This window comes from Capsicum annuum, chromosome 6, assembly GCF_002878395.1.
Source record: "Capsicum annuum cultivar UCD-10X-F1 chromosome 6, UCD10Xv1.1, whole genome shotgun sequence".
In the NCBI taxonomy this organism is placed as follows: Eukaryota; Viridiplantae; Streptophyta; class Magnoliopsida; order Solanales; family Solanaceae; genus Capsicum; species Capsicum annuum.
Window position 1 is genome coordinate 1588272 of NC_061116.1, and position 13058 is coordinate 1601329.

General features: G+C 31.0%; 1 protein-coding gene across 1 annotated transcript; it reads right to left on the reverse strand.

Annotated features, from left to right (window-relative positions):
- Nucleotides 1-3106: 3106 nt before the first annotated feature.
- LOC124899214 (auxin-responsive protein IAA4-like) lies at nucleotides 3107-5607 on the reverse strand. Its single transcript, XM_047413410.1, has 3 exons — nucleotides 5318-5607; nucleotides 4633-4841; nucleotides 3107-3416 (listed from the first exon to the last, which is right to left on the reverse strand). Exons 1-3 carry the CDS (start codon nucleotides 5470-5472, stop codon nucleotides 3238-3240), a joined length of 543 nt encoding a protein of 180 aa, XP_047269366.1. The 5' UTR covers nucleotides 5473-5607; the 3' UTR covers nucleotides 3107-3237.
- Between the last annotated feature and the right edge of the window lie 7451 nt (nucleotides 5608-13058).

A 13058-nucleotide genomic window follows, 5' to 3' on the forward strand; every position in this document is an offset into this window, starting at 1 on the left:
TCAAAAAAAAAGAAGAAAAATTATATATAAAATTTTTTACACGTGGCAGCTTTTAATTGGTAGAAAAAGTCTGTTTTGAGCCTTTTCACGCACCAGTTGCGCGTGTATACACGCAGAGGGTCAAAATGATGTATTTGCAATGATTTAAGTAAGATTTGTGGGGTAATAGGTCGAAAGTAAAGTTTAGGTGTCTTTTTGCAAATCTTGGACAAGATCAGTGGGGTAATTATGTATTTACTCTAATTATTATATCGAATATGTATATGTATAGAAACTGTATCATTATTATATATAAATATATATCTGTAACAATTGTATTACATTATAAGTATATGATATTGTATTTTATTGTATAAATAAGTAAAACTAAACAAAACAAATAGTATGTTATTTTAATAATGTTGGTGAATGCAAAATAATTTGAGGAAAAAAAAAGCAATTACTCTATTGTTTAAAAAGAATAAAAAAGAGTAGAATTTTTAAAAAAGAAAAGGAGCCAAAATGGGTGATGTAGCAAATCTAATTACTAACTAATTACTGTAGTTTTAGTTAGTACTGAAAATCTAATTACTAACTACCGAAAAATGAGAAAAGTAAGACTAGCGCCTATATTACTTTACTATTAAAGATGAAAAGTCGGTCCAGGACACAAAACAGAAAGGATCTAATTGTGATGTAGAATTGAGGTGCTATTTATGGGCTTTTAAATTTAGGTGCTAGTTTTATGGAATTATTTTAGTTTTAAGTGTTATTTTTGTCCTTTCCCCTTAATACAATATCTCTGTAGTGGATTAATAATTTTGTGCTTGCAATAATAGTGAAATACACATTATGTATGCTTACGCTCTTAATAAGTGTATTAATGCATATAAAATATCTCTGCTTAATTATTTCTGTATTAATATTAAGTGTATCCATATATCTGATATAAAAATCTTAAACTATCGCTATATTATGTAATTTTTTTAAACTATATAGTGTATCATCAGGGGCGGCTCAAGCGAATCCGTGGCTTTAGGCCAAAATTGAATGAAGGCTTTAAGCTTTTAAGAAAAATTAATTACGTTTATAAAGTCTACTTTTAAAATTATATAATCGCTTTTTTCTAATAATTATTTTTTAATTAATAATATAATCAATGAATTAGTTTCTTGAGACATACTAAATATATCAAACTCCTTCTAAATTTTTTTTATATAAAAAATTTATTTCTTTTACAAATAGTATTTAATATTTTTTTAAAAAAATTGTAATCTATTATAACTAAAAAAAAATGAGGCCCCTCAAATTTGGAGGCCTAAGGCGATCGCCTTGTTTTCCGAAAGGGCAGAGCCGCCCCTGTGTATCACAATTTAATATTTCAATGCAAATTACACGTAGTCAATGGTCAAAGTTTACTACCATCACAAAAAACATTCTAAGAAAATCAAAGACTTCATTATTGTTAAATTCATAAAATGATTCAACTAATTAATTCACAATTTCATACTTAACCACTATTTTATAATTATTCAATGTTTAATATCTTTTTACATGAAAATAAAATTACGAGAAAGATATTTCTAACTAATATACGGAAAACTCCAAAATAATAATAACAACCATAACAACAACAACAACAACTGGATTAACGTATATTATATAATTACATAATTTTCAATATTAGTGTTTTCAAAGATATTTTTTTTCTTTTCTTTTTTTCCTTTAAGTGTAAGACTAGGTCAATTTCAAGAATTCTTTTTGTAAACCCTAATAGTCAATGGTCAAAATTCTTGCATGAAATTCAAAAATTGAAAAAAATTGTTTTATTTCCAAGTTATAATACGTTAATTATGTCATATATATAGGGTATAAATATGTTGCCAATTTCAATAACATTCACCATAATCACAATCCTCATTCATCATATTCTAATTCCAATAATATCAACAATGAGATCACAAAGTAATATTTTAGGTTCTACATGTAGTAAAATAACACTAATACTACTATTTTTGCTTTTATTAGGTGCTACACGAAATGAAGCTGCTCGAATTCTTTCACATAGTGGAAACAAAATCGTAATTCGAGCAACAAATGAACATCTTTTGTTGTCATCTCTTCAACGGAATCCCGGGGATCCACCATCTGACAATGATGGGACTAACTCTCTTTCTACTGACATGATAAGTCAGATATCACAAATAAATTTCGTAGGTAGTAAGACAACAAATGTACATCATTTGTTGCCATCTCTTCAGCGGAATCTTGTACAACCGTCAGCTCCCAGTGTTATCACCAACTCTCCTTCCACTGACATGACAAGTCAGATATCAGAAAGGAACTTTGCAGGTCGTAAAACAACAAATGAACACCTTTTATTGACTCCCAATGGTGGCACCAACACTCCTTCCACTGACTTGACAAATCATATATCAGAAAAAAAATTTGCAGGCCGTAAAACAACAGAACACCTTCTGTTGCCACGTTTTCAACGGGAACCTATCCCACCGCCAAGTCCCAATAAAGGCAGCGCGGGGCATCATTAGCTTGCTCCTAAGAAGGTAACGCTCCTTACTAGAGTTTTCTTCTCAGTCAATATAACCATCTTGTATTCGAAATATATATACTGACCTAACCAATTTAGATATAATCCGTGTAAATCGGTCGATTACGGATCCAATTAGAACCCATTAAAGAGGTAAAGCTCCTTAATAGAGTTTTCTTCCCAGACGATATAACCATCTTGTATTCGAAATATACTGACCTAACCAATTTGAATATAATCCGTGTAAATAGGTCGATTACGGATTCACGTAGAACCCATTAAGGAGGTAACAGTTCTTAATAGAGTTTTATTCCCAATCGATATAATCATCTTGTATTCAAAATATTCCGACCTAACCAATTTGGATATTCCGTGTAAATAGGGCGATCGAGGACATAACGCTCCCTCATGGGGATTTTCATCTTAGTCAAAAAGCTCTTAATTCGTTATAACCATCTCGTGTCCAAAAAATATACTAACCCAATTAATTTGAATTCATGCCAGTGTAACACGTTTTTGCATCTCAATCAAGAAAGCCACTCTAGATCGACTCAAATCTAGGATCTAGAATCAGTAGGCTCAAAAAACGAGTAGAACCTCATCATATATATTATATTTTAAATTATTTTTTGTGTATATTTATATATAAAATCGAGCTAAAATCAAAATTTAACCTACAGAATCCGTCTTAAATATATAAGATATAATTTCTATATACATCCCAAACCTTTAGCTTCACACCCTTTCATTATTCTAAGTCTTTTACAAGAATTAATGAACATATCCAATGGTACATCTCCAACAAGCATCCAATCACCATCTTTGTCTTCATATGTCAATACATAATTAGATCCACAAGTAGTATTGCCTTCTTTTTCCAAATATATACCTGAAAATTTATAAATCAACAAGAAAATCATAAGTTTTTTTTGTTATCTCAAGGGAAAATATAAAGTTGTAAATTGGTTTTATATTATTAGTAAGAGTAAAATATCTGGTACCTCATGAACTATGATTAAATTTGTTACAACACACTTTAATTTTACGGGGGTTCTATTACCTCCATGAACTAAATTTTAATGTATATTTGTCATCTTTTTAGCTAACGTAGATTTTTTTGTCAACTTTTTTAGCTGATTTGACGTGGGCTCCATTTTATGTAATGAAGGTGCCACATCAGCACAAAAGGGTGATAAAGCACGCTAAAATTGAGTTCAGGGGTAATAGGACCCTGTGAAGTTGGAGTGTATCGTAGCAACTTTAGCCATAGTTCAGAGGATACTAAATACTTATCTCTATTAGCAATTTTATCTGTTATAGCAAGTAACATGTCATATTTTTTCAGGTAACTGATTTCACTTATTATGATTCAATTGAATACGTAGTAATCTTTTAGGTGACTTAATAATATAAAATATTTTTATAATATTCGTGTATGGAAATTAAACTCAATATCTTTATTTTAAGTCAGTATTCATTACACATAAAATAGTGAGTAAAGTGAAAATTAGATGCATTAAATTTAAAATTCTGGTTCTGTCTCTGATCGACCTTTTAAAATTCAGATGTAAATTGGTTTTATATTATTAGTAATTTTATTTGTTATAGTAAGTTACATGTCATATATTTTTTAGATAACTTTTCATATATTCGTATATTAAAATTAAACTCAATATCTTTATTCTAAGCCGGTATTCATTACCCATAAAATAGTGAGTAAAGTGAAAATTCAAACACATTAAACCTAAAATTCTGGATCTGTCTCTGATCGACCTGAGCTATTAAAATATGACCATACAAGATAACTTAAAATTTTGATTGCACAGAAGATAACCATACGAGATAACTTAAAGTTCTTGATCTGTCTTAATCGACCTGACCTATTAAAATATGACCATACGAGATAACTTAAACTTTTGATTGCATACAAGATAACCATACGAGATAACTTAAAATTCTAGATCTGTCTTAATCGACCTGACCTATTAAAATATGACCATATGAGATAACTTAAAATTTTGATTGCACACAAGATAACCATACGAGATAACTTAAAATTCTAGATCTGCCTCTGTAACTGACTATTAATAGAAGTTAAAACTCACCAATAGGGTGCTTGAACATGTTCTCCAAAGCCTTGAGTAGTTCTTGATAACTTTTGTAAAACCTTAGGTCAATTTTTCTAAGATAAGGTGCTCCATCCATGCTAACTTTCACATACATTCCTTGGGAAATATCACAATTTGAATTCTTGGTTTGGATAACAATATTCTTCCTGTAAGATCTAACAGGTGGCCAACCAACAATTTGTACTCTGAAAAAAGAAAATAAATAAATAAATTGTTAATTTAAAACCCCTTTTAAGTCAAGAATTATAATATAAACAAGAATAAAGCATCTAGTACCTCTGAACTATGACCGAATTTGCTACAACACACTCCAACTTCACGGGGTTCCTATTACCTCCGAACTAAATTTTAGCGTATTTTGTCAACCTTATTAGCTGACGTGACCTCCATTTTATGTAATAAAGGTGTCACGTCAGCACAAAAGGGTGACAAAAATACGCTAAAATTGAGTGTTTTTTTTTTGTGTGTGTGTGGGTGGGGGGGGGGGGGGGGGGGGGGGGGGGGGGTTAATAGGACCCCTGTGAAGTTGGAGTGTGCATTGTAGCAACTTTGACTATAGTTCAGCATACATATATATGAACTATAGTAAACTTACTAACATGACTAAATTTCACATATTCCTAATTATTGTGAAAATTCTATAACATGACTAGCTACTTACTTTGGTGTAGAAGAGGAGTCTTGTTGATCATGATGATTTAAATCTGATGAAGATCTTTTATTATTCGATAATTCTGTCTTCGATTCATCTGTTGTACCAGGTAACCCTAATCTCAGCTCAGTCGCGAGATCATTATTCTCATAGATTGTTGTCATTTTCAATATTATTGATATATATGTAACTATATATATCTCAAGAACTTGTTATAATTTAATGAGTAATTTGTAATTTTGTATTGATGAACTTGGCTAACAAGTTGTGAATTGATGAATGAGAAGAGGAAGATAAGTGTGGATTTATATATTTAGGGTGACATAATATTTAGAGGACTTATTTTCTTTGTGCATGAATTTGTTAACATGGAAAATAACTCCTTCACGCTCCTTGTTAGCACGTAATAACACAAAAGTTTTGTACTCCCTCCGTTTTAGAAAGAATGATATTATTTGACTTGACACGGAGTTTAAGAAAATACAAAAGAATTCTGAATCTTGTGGTATTAAATTAAAGTTACATCAAATGGATCAAAATGTTGTTTAATCTTGACGTCTTACACATGTCATGTGGAAAGTTAGAATTAAAGTGTTGCCAAAGAAGGAAAGGATCATTCTTTCTGAAACGGACTAAAAAAGAAAGTAGGTCGTTCTTTTTTAAACGAGGACAGTATTATGTTTCATAGAAAATGATACATATATTTCCGCATAACTTATACAGTACTCCCTCCGTTTAAAAAAGAATGACTTACTTTGATTCGACACAAAGTTTAAGAAAATAAAGAAGATTTTTGAATCTTGTGACCTTAAATTAAAGTTGTGTTTGTACCAAAATGTCCTTTAATCTTGTGGTCCTAAACATGACATGTGGAAAATTGAAATTAAAGTATTGCCAAAAAAGGAAAGGGATCATTCTTTTTTAAACGAATTAAAAAGGAAAGTAGATCATTTTTTTTTAAATGAAGGGAGTATCATTTTTTAGGAATATCGAGTTTAATAGCCCCCCCTCCCCACCCACCCCTACCCCCACCCCTTCCACCCCAAAAAAAAGGATTCAAGGTGTTGATGAGAATGATCACGTATCAGATTGGACGAGAACTCTGATCTCTTTATAAGATTTGGACAATTTTCTTTTCTTTGAGCTACTTTTTGATCCTACATCTAATTTGACATAGTATTCAGGCCTGAGTAGGTGTTTGACCATGAGAATAATCTCACGTAGGACTAGGACGAAAACCCTAAATTCATTATAAAACCTAGACAATACTGATCTCTTCGAACTAACTTTTGAGGTGTGAGCATATTACTCCGCGAGTCCGCGAGTGTTAGAGACTCGAGGTTCATTGAGAGTTGTTGTGGAGTGATCAAAATGACAGGCAAGATTAGGGTGATATGATGTGAGACAAGGGAACAATGAAGGGACAACCCCATTAACACAAGGTATTATAAAAATGATCGTGGCGCAGTTAGAATATTTATAACTAATAAAATTTAAAATTATATAAAAATTATCGAGTATATCGCTTGACTAATATAATATATGCTGATAGAGTTCTTTTGCGCGTTTTTAACTTATATAGTATGCTGATATCTATCTGATTATACAACTGATACTCGTTGTCTGAATATAACTCTGTAATACAATTGAGACCCGCTTAATACAATAATTGTAGCTACGTCTTGTGAACACTTACATCATAGCTACACTTTGTAATTACGTTCTAAACTATAGCTATTTATAAGAAAAATTAATGTAACTTATACAGTATGCTGATACTCATCTGATTATACAACTGATACTCGCTGTCTGAATATAACTCTTGATACAATTGAAACCTGCTTAATACAATAATTGTAGCTCCATCTTGTGAATACAAATCATAGCTACATTTTGTAATTACGTTTTAAATTATAGTTATTTTTTTTTAAAAAATCTAATCTATATAATTAAAGCATTTTTTTTTATAAATTGTCTTTATTCCAAAAAAGTAAAAAAAAATAAGACATGCACACGTTCTATCCTTTACATACTCAATTTATAAAATCGCACTAAATATATTATCATCGTTATCAAAGGCAATTAATTAATTAATGTGGGGAAAGGGGAACAACCTCCACGTGACATTGGTCCCAATTACATGGACATAATATGAATTTCTGATTAATATATATTACCTACCATAATTAATATTCTTGATTTTTCATGATTTTTTTGGACAGATGTCTAAATTCTTGAGTCTTGATGAAACATTTTGGGTATGGTTTGATAGGCATGAACGTGTGTGCATATATTTAATGAGACGAATTCAAAATTTGACATTTATGGATTGTTATAATAATTCTAATTAATAAATATTTCTAAATAATATGATATTTATATCTAAATTCAACTTCAACTATGTATATACCGAGGTAAATTTAGGAAGGAAAGCTCAAAAATGTGATCGAATTATTGAAAATAGCTTATTTATGTCATTTGTTATATATTTGGTTCATCTATGCCATCATTTTTAAAAGTTTGGTTTATGTATGCCACTATCGTTACAGAAAAGTTTATTTGTGTTATTATTTTGTAAAGGTGATTTTTTGCAAAATTATTTTTTCCACGAGACTTCTTATTAGAAGTCCACGTCACCAACTCTAAATTAACCAATATTACTTAAATCAAAATAAAAAAGCAAACCTATTAAAATAAAATCTGACACAATTAATGGATTTAATTTTTATTTTGAATTAGTCCAATTTTTACTTTTAATAAGTCCAATTTTTAGTTTTACCGTGTGGATCAAATTTTATTTAATGGATCTGATTTTAGATTTTTTATTTTAAATAATATTGATTGATTTGAATTTGATAATGTGGACCTCTAATAAGAGGTCACACGACAAAAATGATTTTATAAAAATGATTGTGACAAAATAATGACACGAAATAATCTTTTTGTAATGAAGTGACATAGTTGAGCCATGCTTTCAATGATAGCAGCATAAATGAGTCAAACTTATAACGGACGATACAAATGAGCTATTTTTAATAATTCAATGACATATGTGAGCTTTTTCCATTTGGAAATTACTAAAACCAGTACGTTCATAATGAATGTGATCTTGTTTTGGTATACATTTCAAATTTTTTTTGACATGTGTGTTTATAGTAATAACTAATAATGATAGATTGTTGAAAGTAATTAGTAATTGTAATGTTGTTCATCCACGAATATTATAAATGGTGGAGACGGTGTTGATTGTGGGTGGTGAATATAATGGTGATGGTTCAAGCGTTGAAAACAGCCTCTGGCAGAAATGCAAAGTAAGGTTGCGTACGATACATCCTTGTGGTGGGGCCCTTCTCCGAACACCGCGCATAGCGATAGCTTTAGTGCATCGGGCTGCCCTTTTTTTAGTATCCTGTCCAAACAACGTGTGTCTGACCGACATGGAGCCATGCACATGATTTCAAGAGGACGTGTTTTTGTCTTATACAGCTCGGGATGAAGATCGAGGATAAGAGAAAGCTTATTTTTAGGAGTAATTTTCCGCCTTTATTAAGGAGATATAAAACAAGCTTACTTGGTGAAATCATAAATTCTAGTCTTAATAAAATATGATACTTATATTTTTAACTACACACGTGGATCAAAGGATGACAATTTTTTTTTTAATAAAAAAATGATACACACGTGTAACGCAACGTATAAATTAATTGATAGTGAGATGTGGGCCTCCCACACGTGTAGTTGAGTTTTTTTGGACTTTTATTACATCCTTTTTAAGGTACTTACTTTCTTGTCTGTGGGTGGGTTTTATTTGGGTCAGCCCAATGCCTATGGGCCCATTATCATGCATTTATGTTCCTTACATAGTTATTCCCTTGGGGCCCATTATATGAAGGAGTATGTCTATCCATGAATTATTACCTCAATTTCAATGACAAACAATATAAATTTCGACAGTTTGGAGCATAATTATGGAAAATTCTAATATTTTATATAATTATTGAAAATTTTGATTCTGGGTCTGTTGAGATATATAATTAGCTCCCGATACATCCAGAGAATATACATTTTTTTTCCTTTGTAAATTAGCTCCCGATATATTTTTTCGATTTTGGATCTGTCGAGATACATAATACATACAATAAAGATACATTTTTTTTCTTTGTAAAAATACATAATTATCTTCCAATACATTTTTTTTTATTTTGGATCTGTCGGGATACATAATTAGTTCCTGATATATCCAATGAAGATAAATATTTAGTTGGAATTTTTATAATTACGTTGTAATGATGGGGATTTGTGTAAATATGATATGTTTCAATAGAAAAAATGTAATTTTTTTTCTTTGAATAAATAATAAAAGAAAAGTTGATCTTAGAGTGGAAGGCGCGGAGAACAAGAATTAGGGTAAAAGTTTAGTAGATATGAGTGCGTTTATACTAATAGATAGGAGTGCCTTGTCTTGCTGCCCTTACTAGCTAGTAGTCGTAGGACTACTCTTTTAGTTTCTTATTCTTTGGTCTATGTTAATATCTAGTAAGTATTTCATATAGTTCAGTTGCAGTAATATCTGTTGTAGTAAGGTCTATTACTATCTGTTGTTTTTGTTACTTCCGATTATCTCTTGTACTTTCTTTACGTCTTTTTCTAGCATGTTCTTGTCTTGAGCCGAGTTTCTTTTAGAAACAGTCTATCTATCTCATATTTGGGGTAGAGGTAAGATCTGTGAATACTCTAACCTCCTCAGACCCCACTTCGTTAGACTACACTGGTTATGTTGTTGTGTTATTGAATAGCTGAACTTGCACGTGGATGTCGATTTTGACCCATAAATTGTGTACCCCGTCCAACATTCAAATTTGGACGGATTGACTCGATGACATATGTGTTAACATATCGAAAAATTAAGTGCACACGAAGCATCTTATCTAAAAGCTTGAGTTCAACAACAAGCGATGAAAAAGACTTTTTTGAGTTAGCGAGTTGAGTTATGACTTACTTTCTATCCATCTATATATTGATCCAAGTAAACTTAGGGACAATTTGGGTCAGCCCATGGGCCCATTAGGGCCCATTGTATGTATATGTCTACCCATGAATTATTATTACCTCAATTTCAATGACAAAAATGTAATATTTTTTTTGTTTGACTAAATAATAATAGAGAAAAGAATAATCAAAGGTATGCGTGGATGTCGATTTTGACCCATATGTGTACCCCGTCCAACGATTCAAATTTGGAGGGACTAACCCAGCGATGTACGTGTTAAACAGATAAAAAATAAGTGTACGCGAATCAGACTATGACTTACTTTAGATCGATATTGATCCAAATAAACTTGGGACAACACAAGGGTTAGGGCACTATTCGCCCTGGAGTGGTTCGGTCATCAAGGTACTTGTGGGGTATACGATTAGAACGGTGGTTTGTTGTGGTTGTACATAGTGTTAGTGTTGATTTAACGAATAATGGTTGTACATAGTGGTGTAAAACTGTATATTGTCGGTGTATATAAAAGTTAAATTTATTTCGATTGATTTTTGAAAGTCATTTAAAGCATCATATGGACCATGGGCCATGGTGTGTTATGAAGAGAGTTTTTGGAACAAATAAAGGTCCAAATTAATAAGAAGTTTTGAATTTGAGTTTGAAAATGAAAAAATTCTTGGAATAGAAGCATTTTTCTCTATAAAATGAACATATCTAATAATGTGAATTCAGATTAGTCTAGCTAGCGAACTTTCGAGGTGAATGGTTAATCAAAAGAAACTTGGTCGAAGAAGTAGTAGTGAACCAAGATACGTAATGAAACTGTTCAATATTTTTTCATCCTTAATCAGATATCTCGAATTTGAATTTCAAAAATAGAATATTTTATCGTAGGAAGCATTTTGCTCCTCAAAATGATCATATCGATTGACGTAAATTTAAATTAATCAGGTCAATAAACTTTGAACTAATTTTCTACAAGTACTTATAGAAACATAGATGATAGAAACATCAATATAAATAATTTCCATTAGCAATGATGATTGACTTATGATCATCCATATTCTTGACACACAAATTATAATGTTATATTAATAATTAAGGGCTAATCTTTAAGCATGTGATTGGATTAATAACTATGACTCAAACATAGTTAACAATCGAACTACAATAAGACTTAAATAAGTAATAAAAACCACTTTAATTCCAACACCCATAAAAAATATACAACACCCAATGCAATATAATTGTTATAAGAATAACACATTTCTATGAGTTTCTCAAAATATTTTTTCACTCTATTCACTTTTTATAATATTAACTGAGTTCTAGATTTAATATTTATAGATATTTTGTAAATATATTAGAGCGAAGGTTTCTGAGTTCTCGTGAACCTGTATAGGTATAAAGTTGTTTTGGAACTACCACTTATACTCCTTATCGAAAGTTTCTTAGATCCTCAGCTCGAACTCAATAGTTTTTAACTATCACTTATACTCTCTATCGAATGGTTCTTCGATCCTCAGCTCGAACTCGATACTTCTTAACAACCACTTGTATTCTCTATCGAAAGATTCTTAGATCCTTAACTCGAACTCGATACTTTTTAACTACCACTTATATTTCCTATCGAAAGGTTCTTAGATCCTCAGTTCGAAGTCGATACTTTTAAACTACCACTTATACTCTCTATGGAAAGGTTCTTCGATCCTCAGCTCGAACTCGATACTTTTTAACTACCACTTATTCTCCCTATCGAAAGGTTTTAGATCCTCAGCTCGAATTCGATACTTTTTAACAATCACTTATACTCCCTATCGAAAGGTTCTTAGATCCTCAATTCAAACTCGATACTTTTTAATTACCACTTATACTCTCTATAGAAAGGTTCTTAAATCCTTATCTCGAACTCGATACTTTTTAACTACCACTTATACTCTCTATCGAAAGATTCTTAAATCCTCAACTCGAACTCGATACTTTTTAATTACTACTTATACTCTTTTGATCGATACTTTTTAATTACTACTTATACTCTTTATCGAAAGGTTCTTAGATCCTCAGCTCGAACTCGATACTTTTAGTTAAAAGCAGAGAAAAATCAATATGTACCATATAGTTGGGAAGCTAAATAGGGTTGGAGGACACATGTAATAGGGTTTGACTCCAAAGGTGACAAAAATCCAACAAGTTCACATGCAACCTATGAAATGAATCTTTGTGCACATGCTTTATCCCCTATTGTTTTGGGTCCTTTGTCTGTACATATTCCTAGCAGGCATAAGCCATAAATATACTTTTAAATTTCATAGCAAATTACATCTATGACCTTTAATTTTGAGTGTATATAAGTAGACACTTAACTTGTATAAAATTGAATAGATAAACACACAAATCTTATGTGACATAATACACGTAGAACGTCATGTAGGACAAGAATTAATCATGTAGGATGCCACATAAAAAATATGTGTCTACTAGTTCAACTTTATACAAATTTAACTACCTACTTATGCACATCCAAAATTGAAGGTCATAGATATGACCTAAGACGAATTAAAAAACATGTTTATGTATTATGCTAATCTAACCATCCTCTCTCTGAAGGTGTATATAAATTAAATATTACTCCTTCTGATATAGACCCTCCACTCAAATAAAAGGACTATTCAATTCACTAAGCATTCTGCATTTACAAAGGATCCAACATGCATTTGACTTTCTATAAGTTAAAAATAATTAAGGGAAGTTTGGTGCATG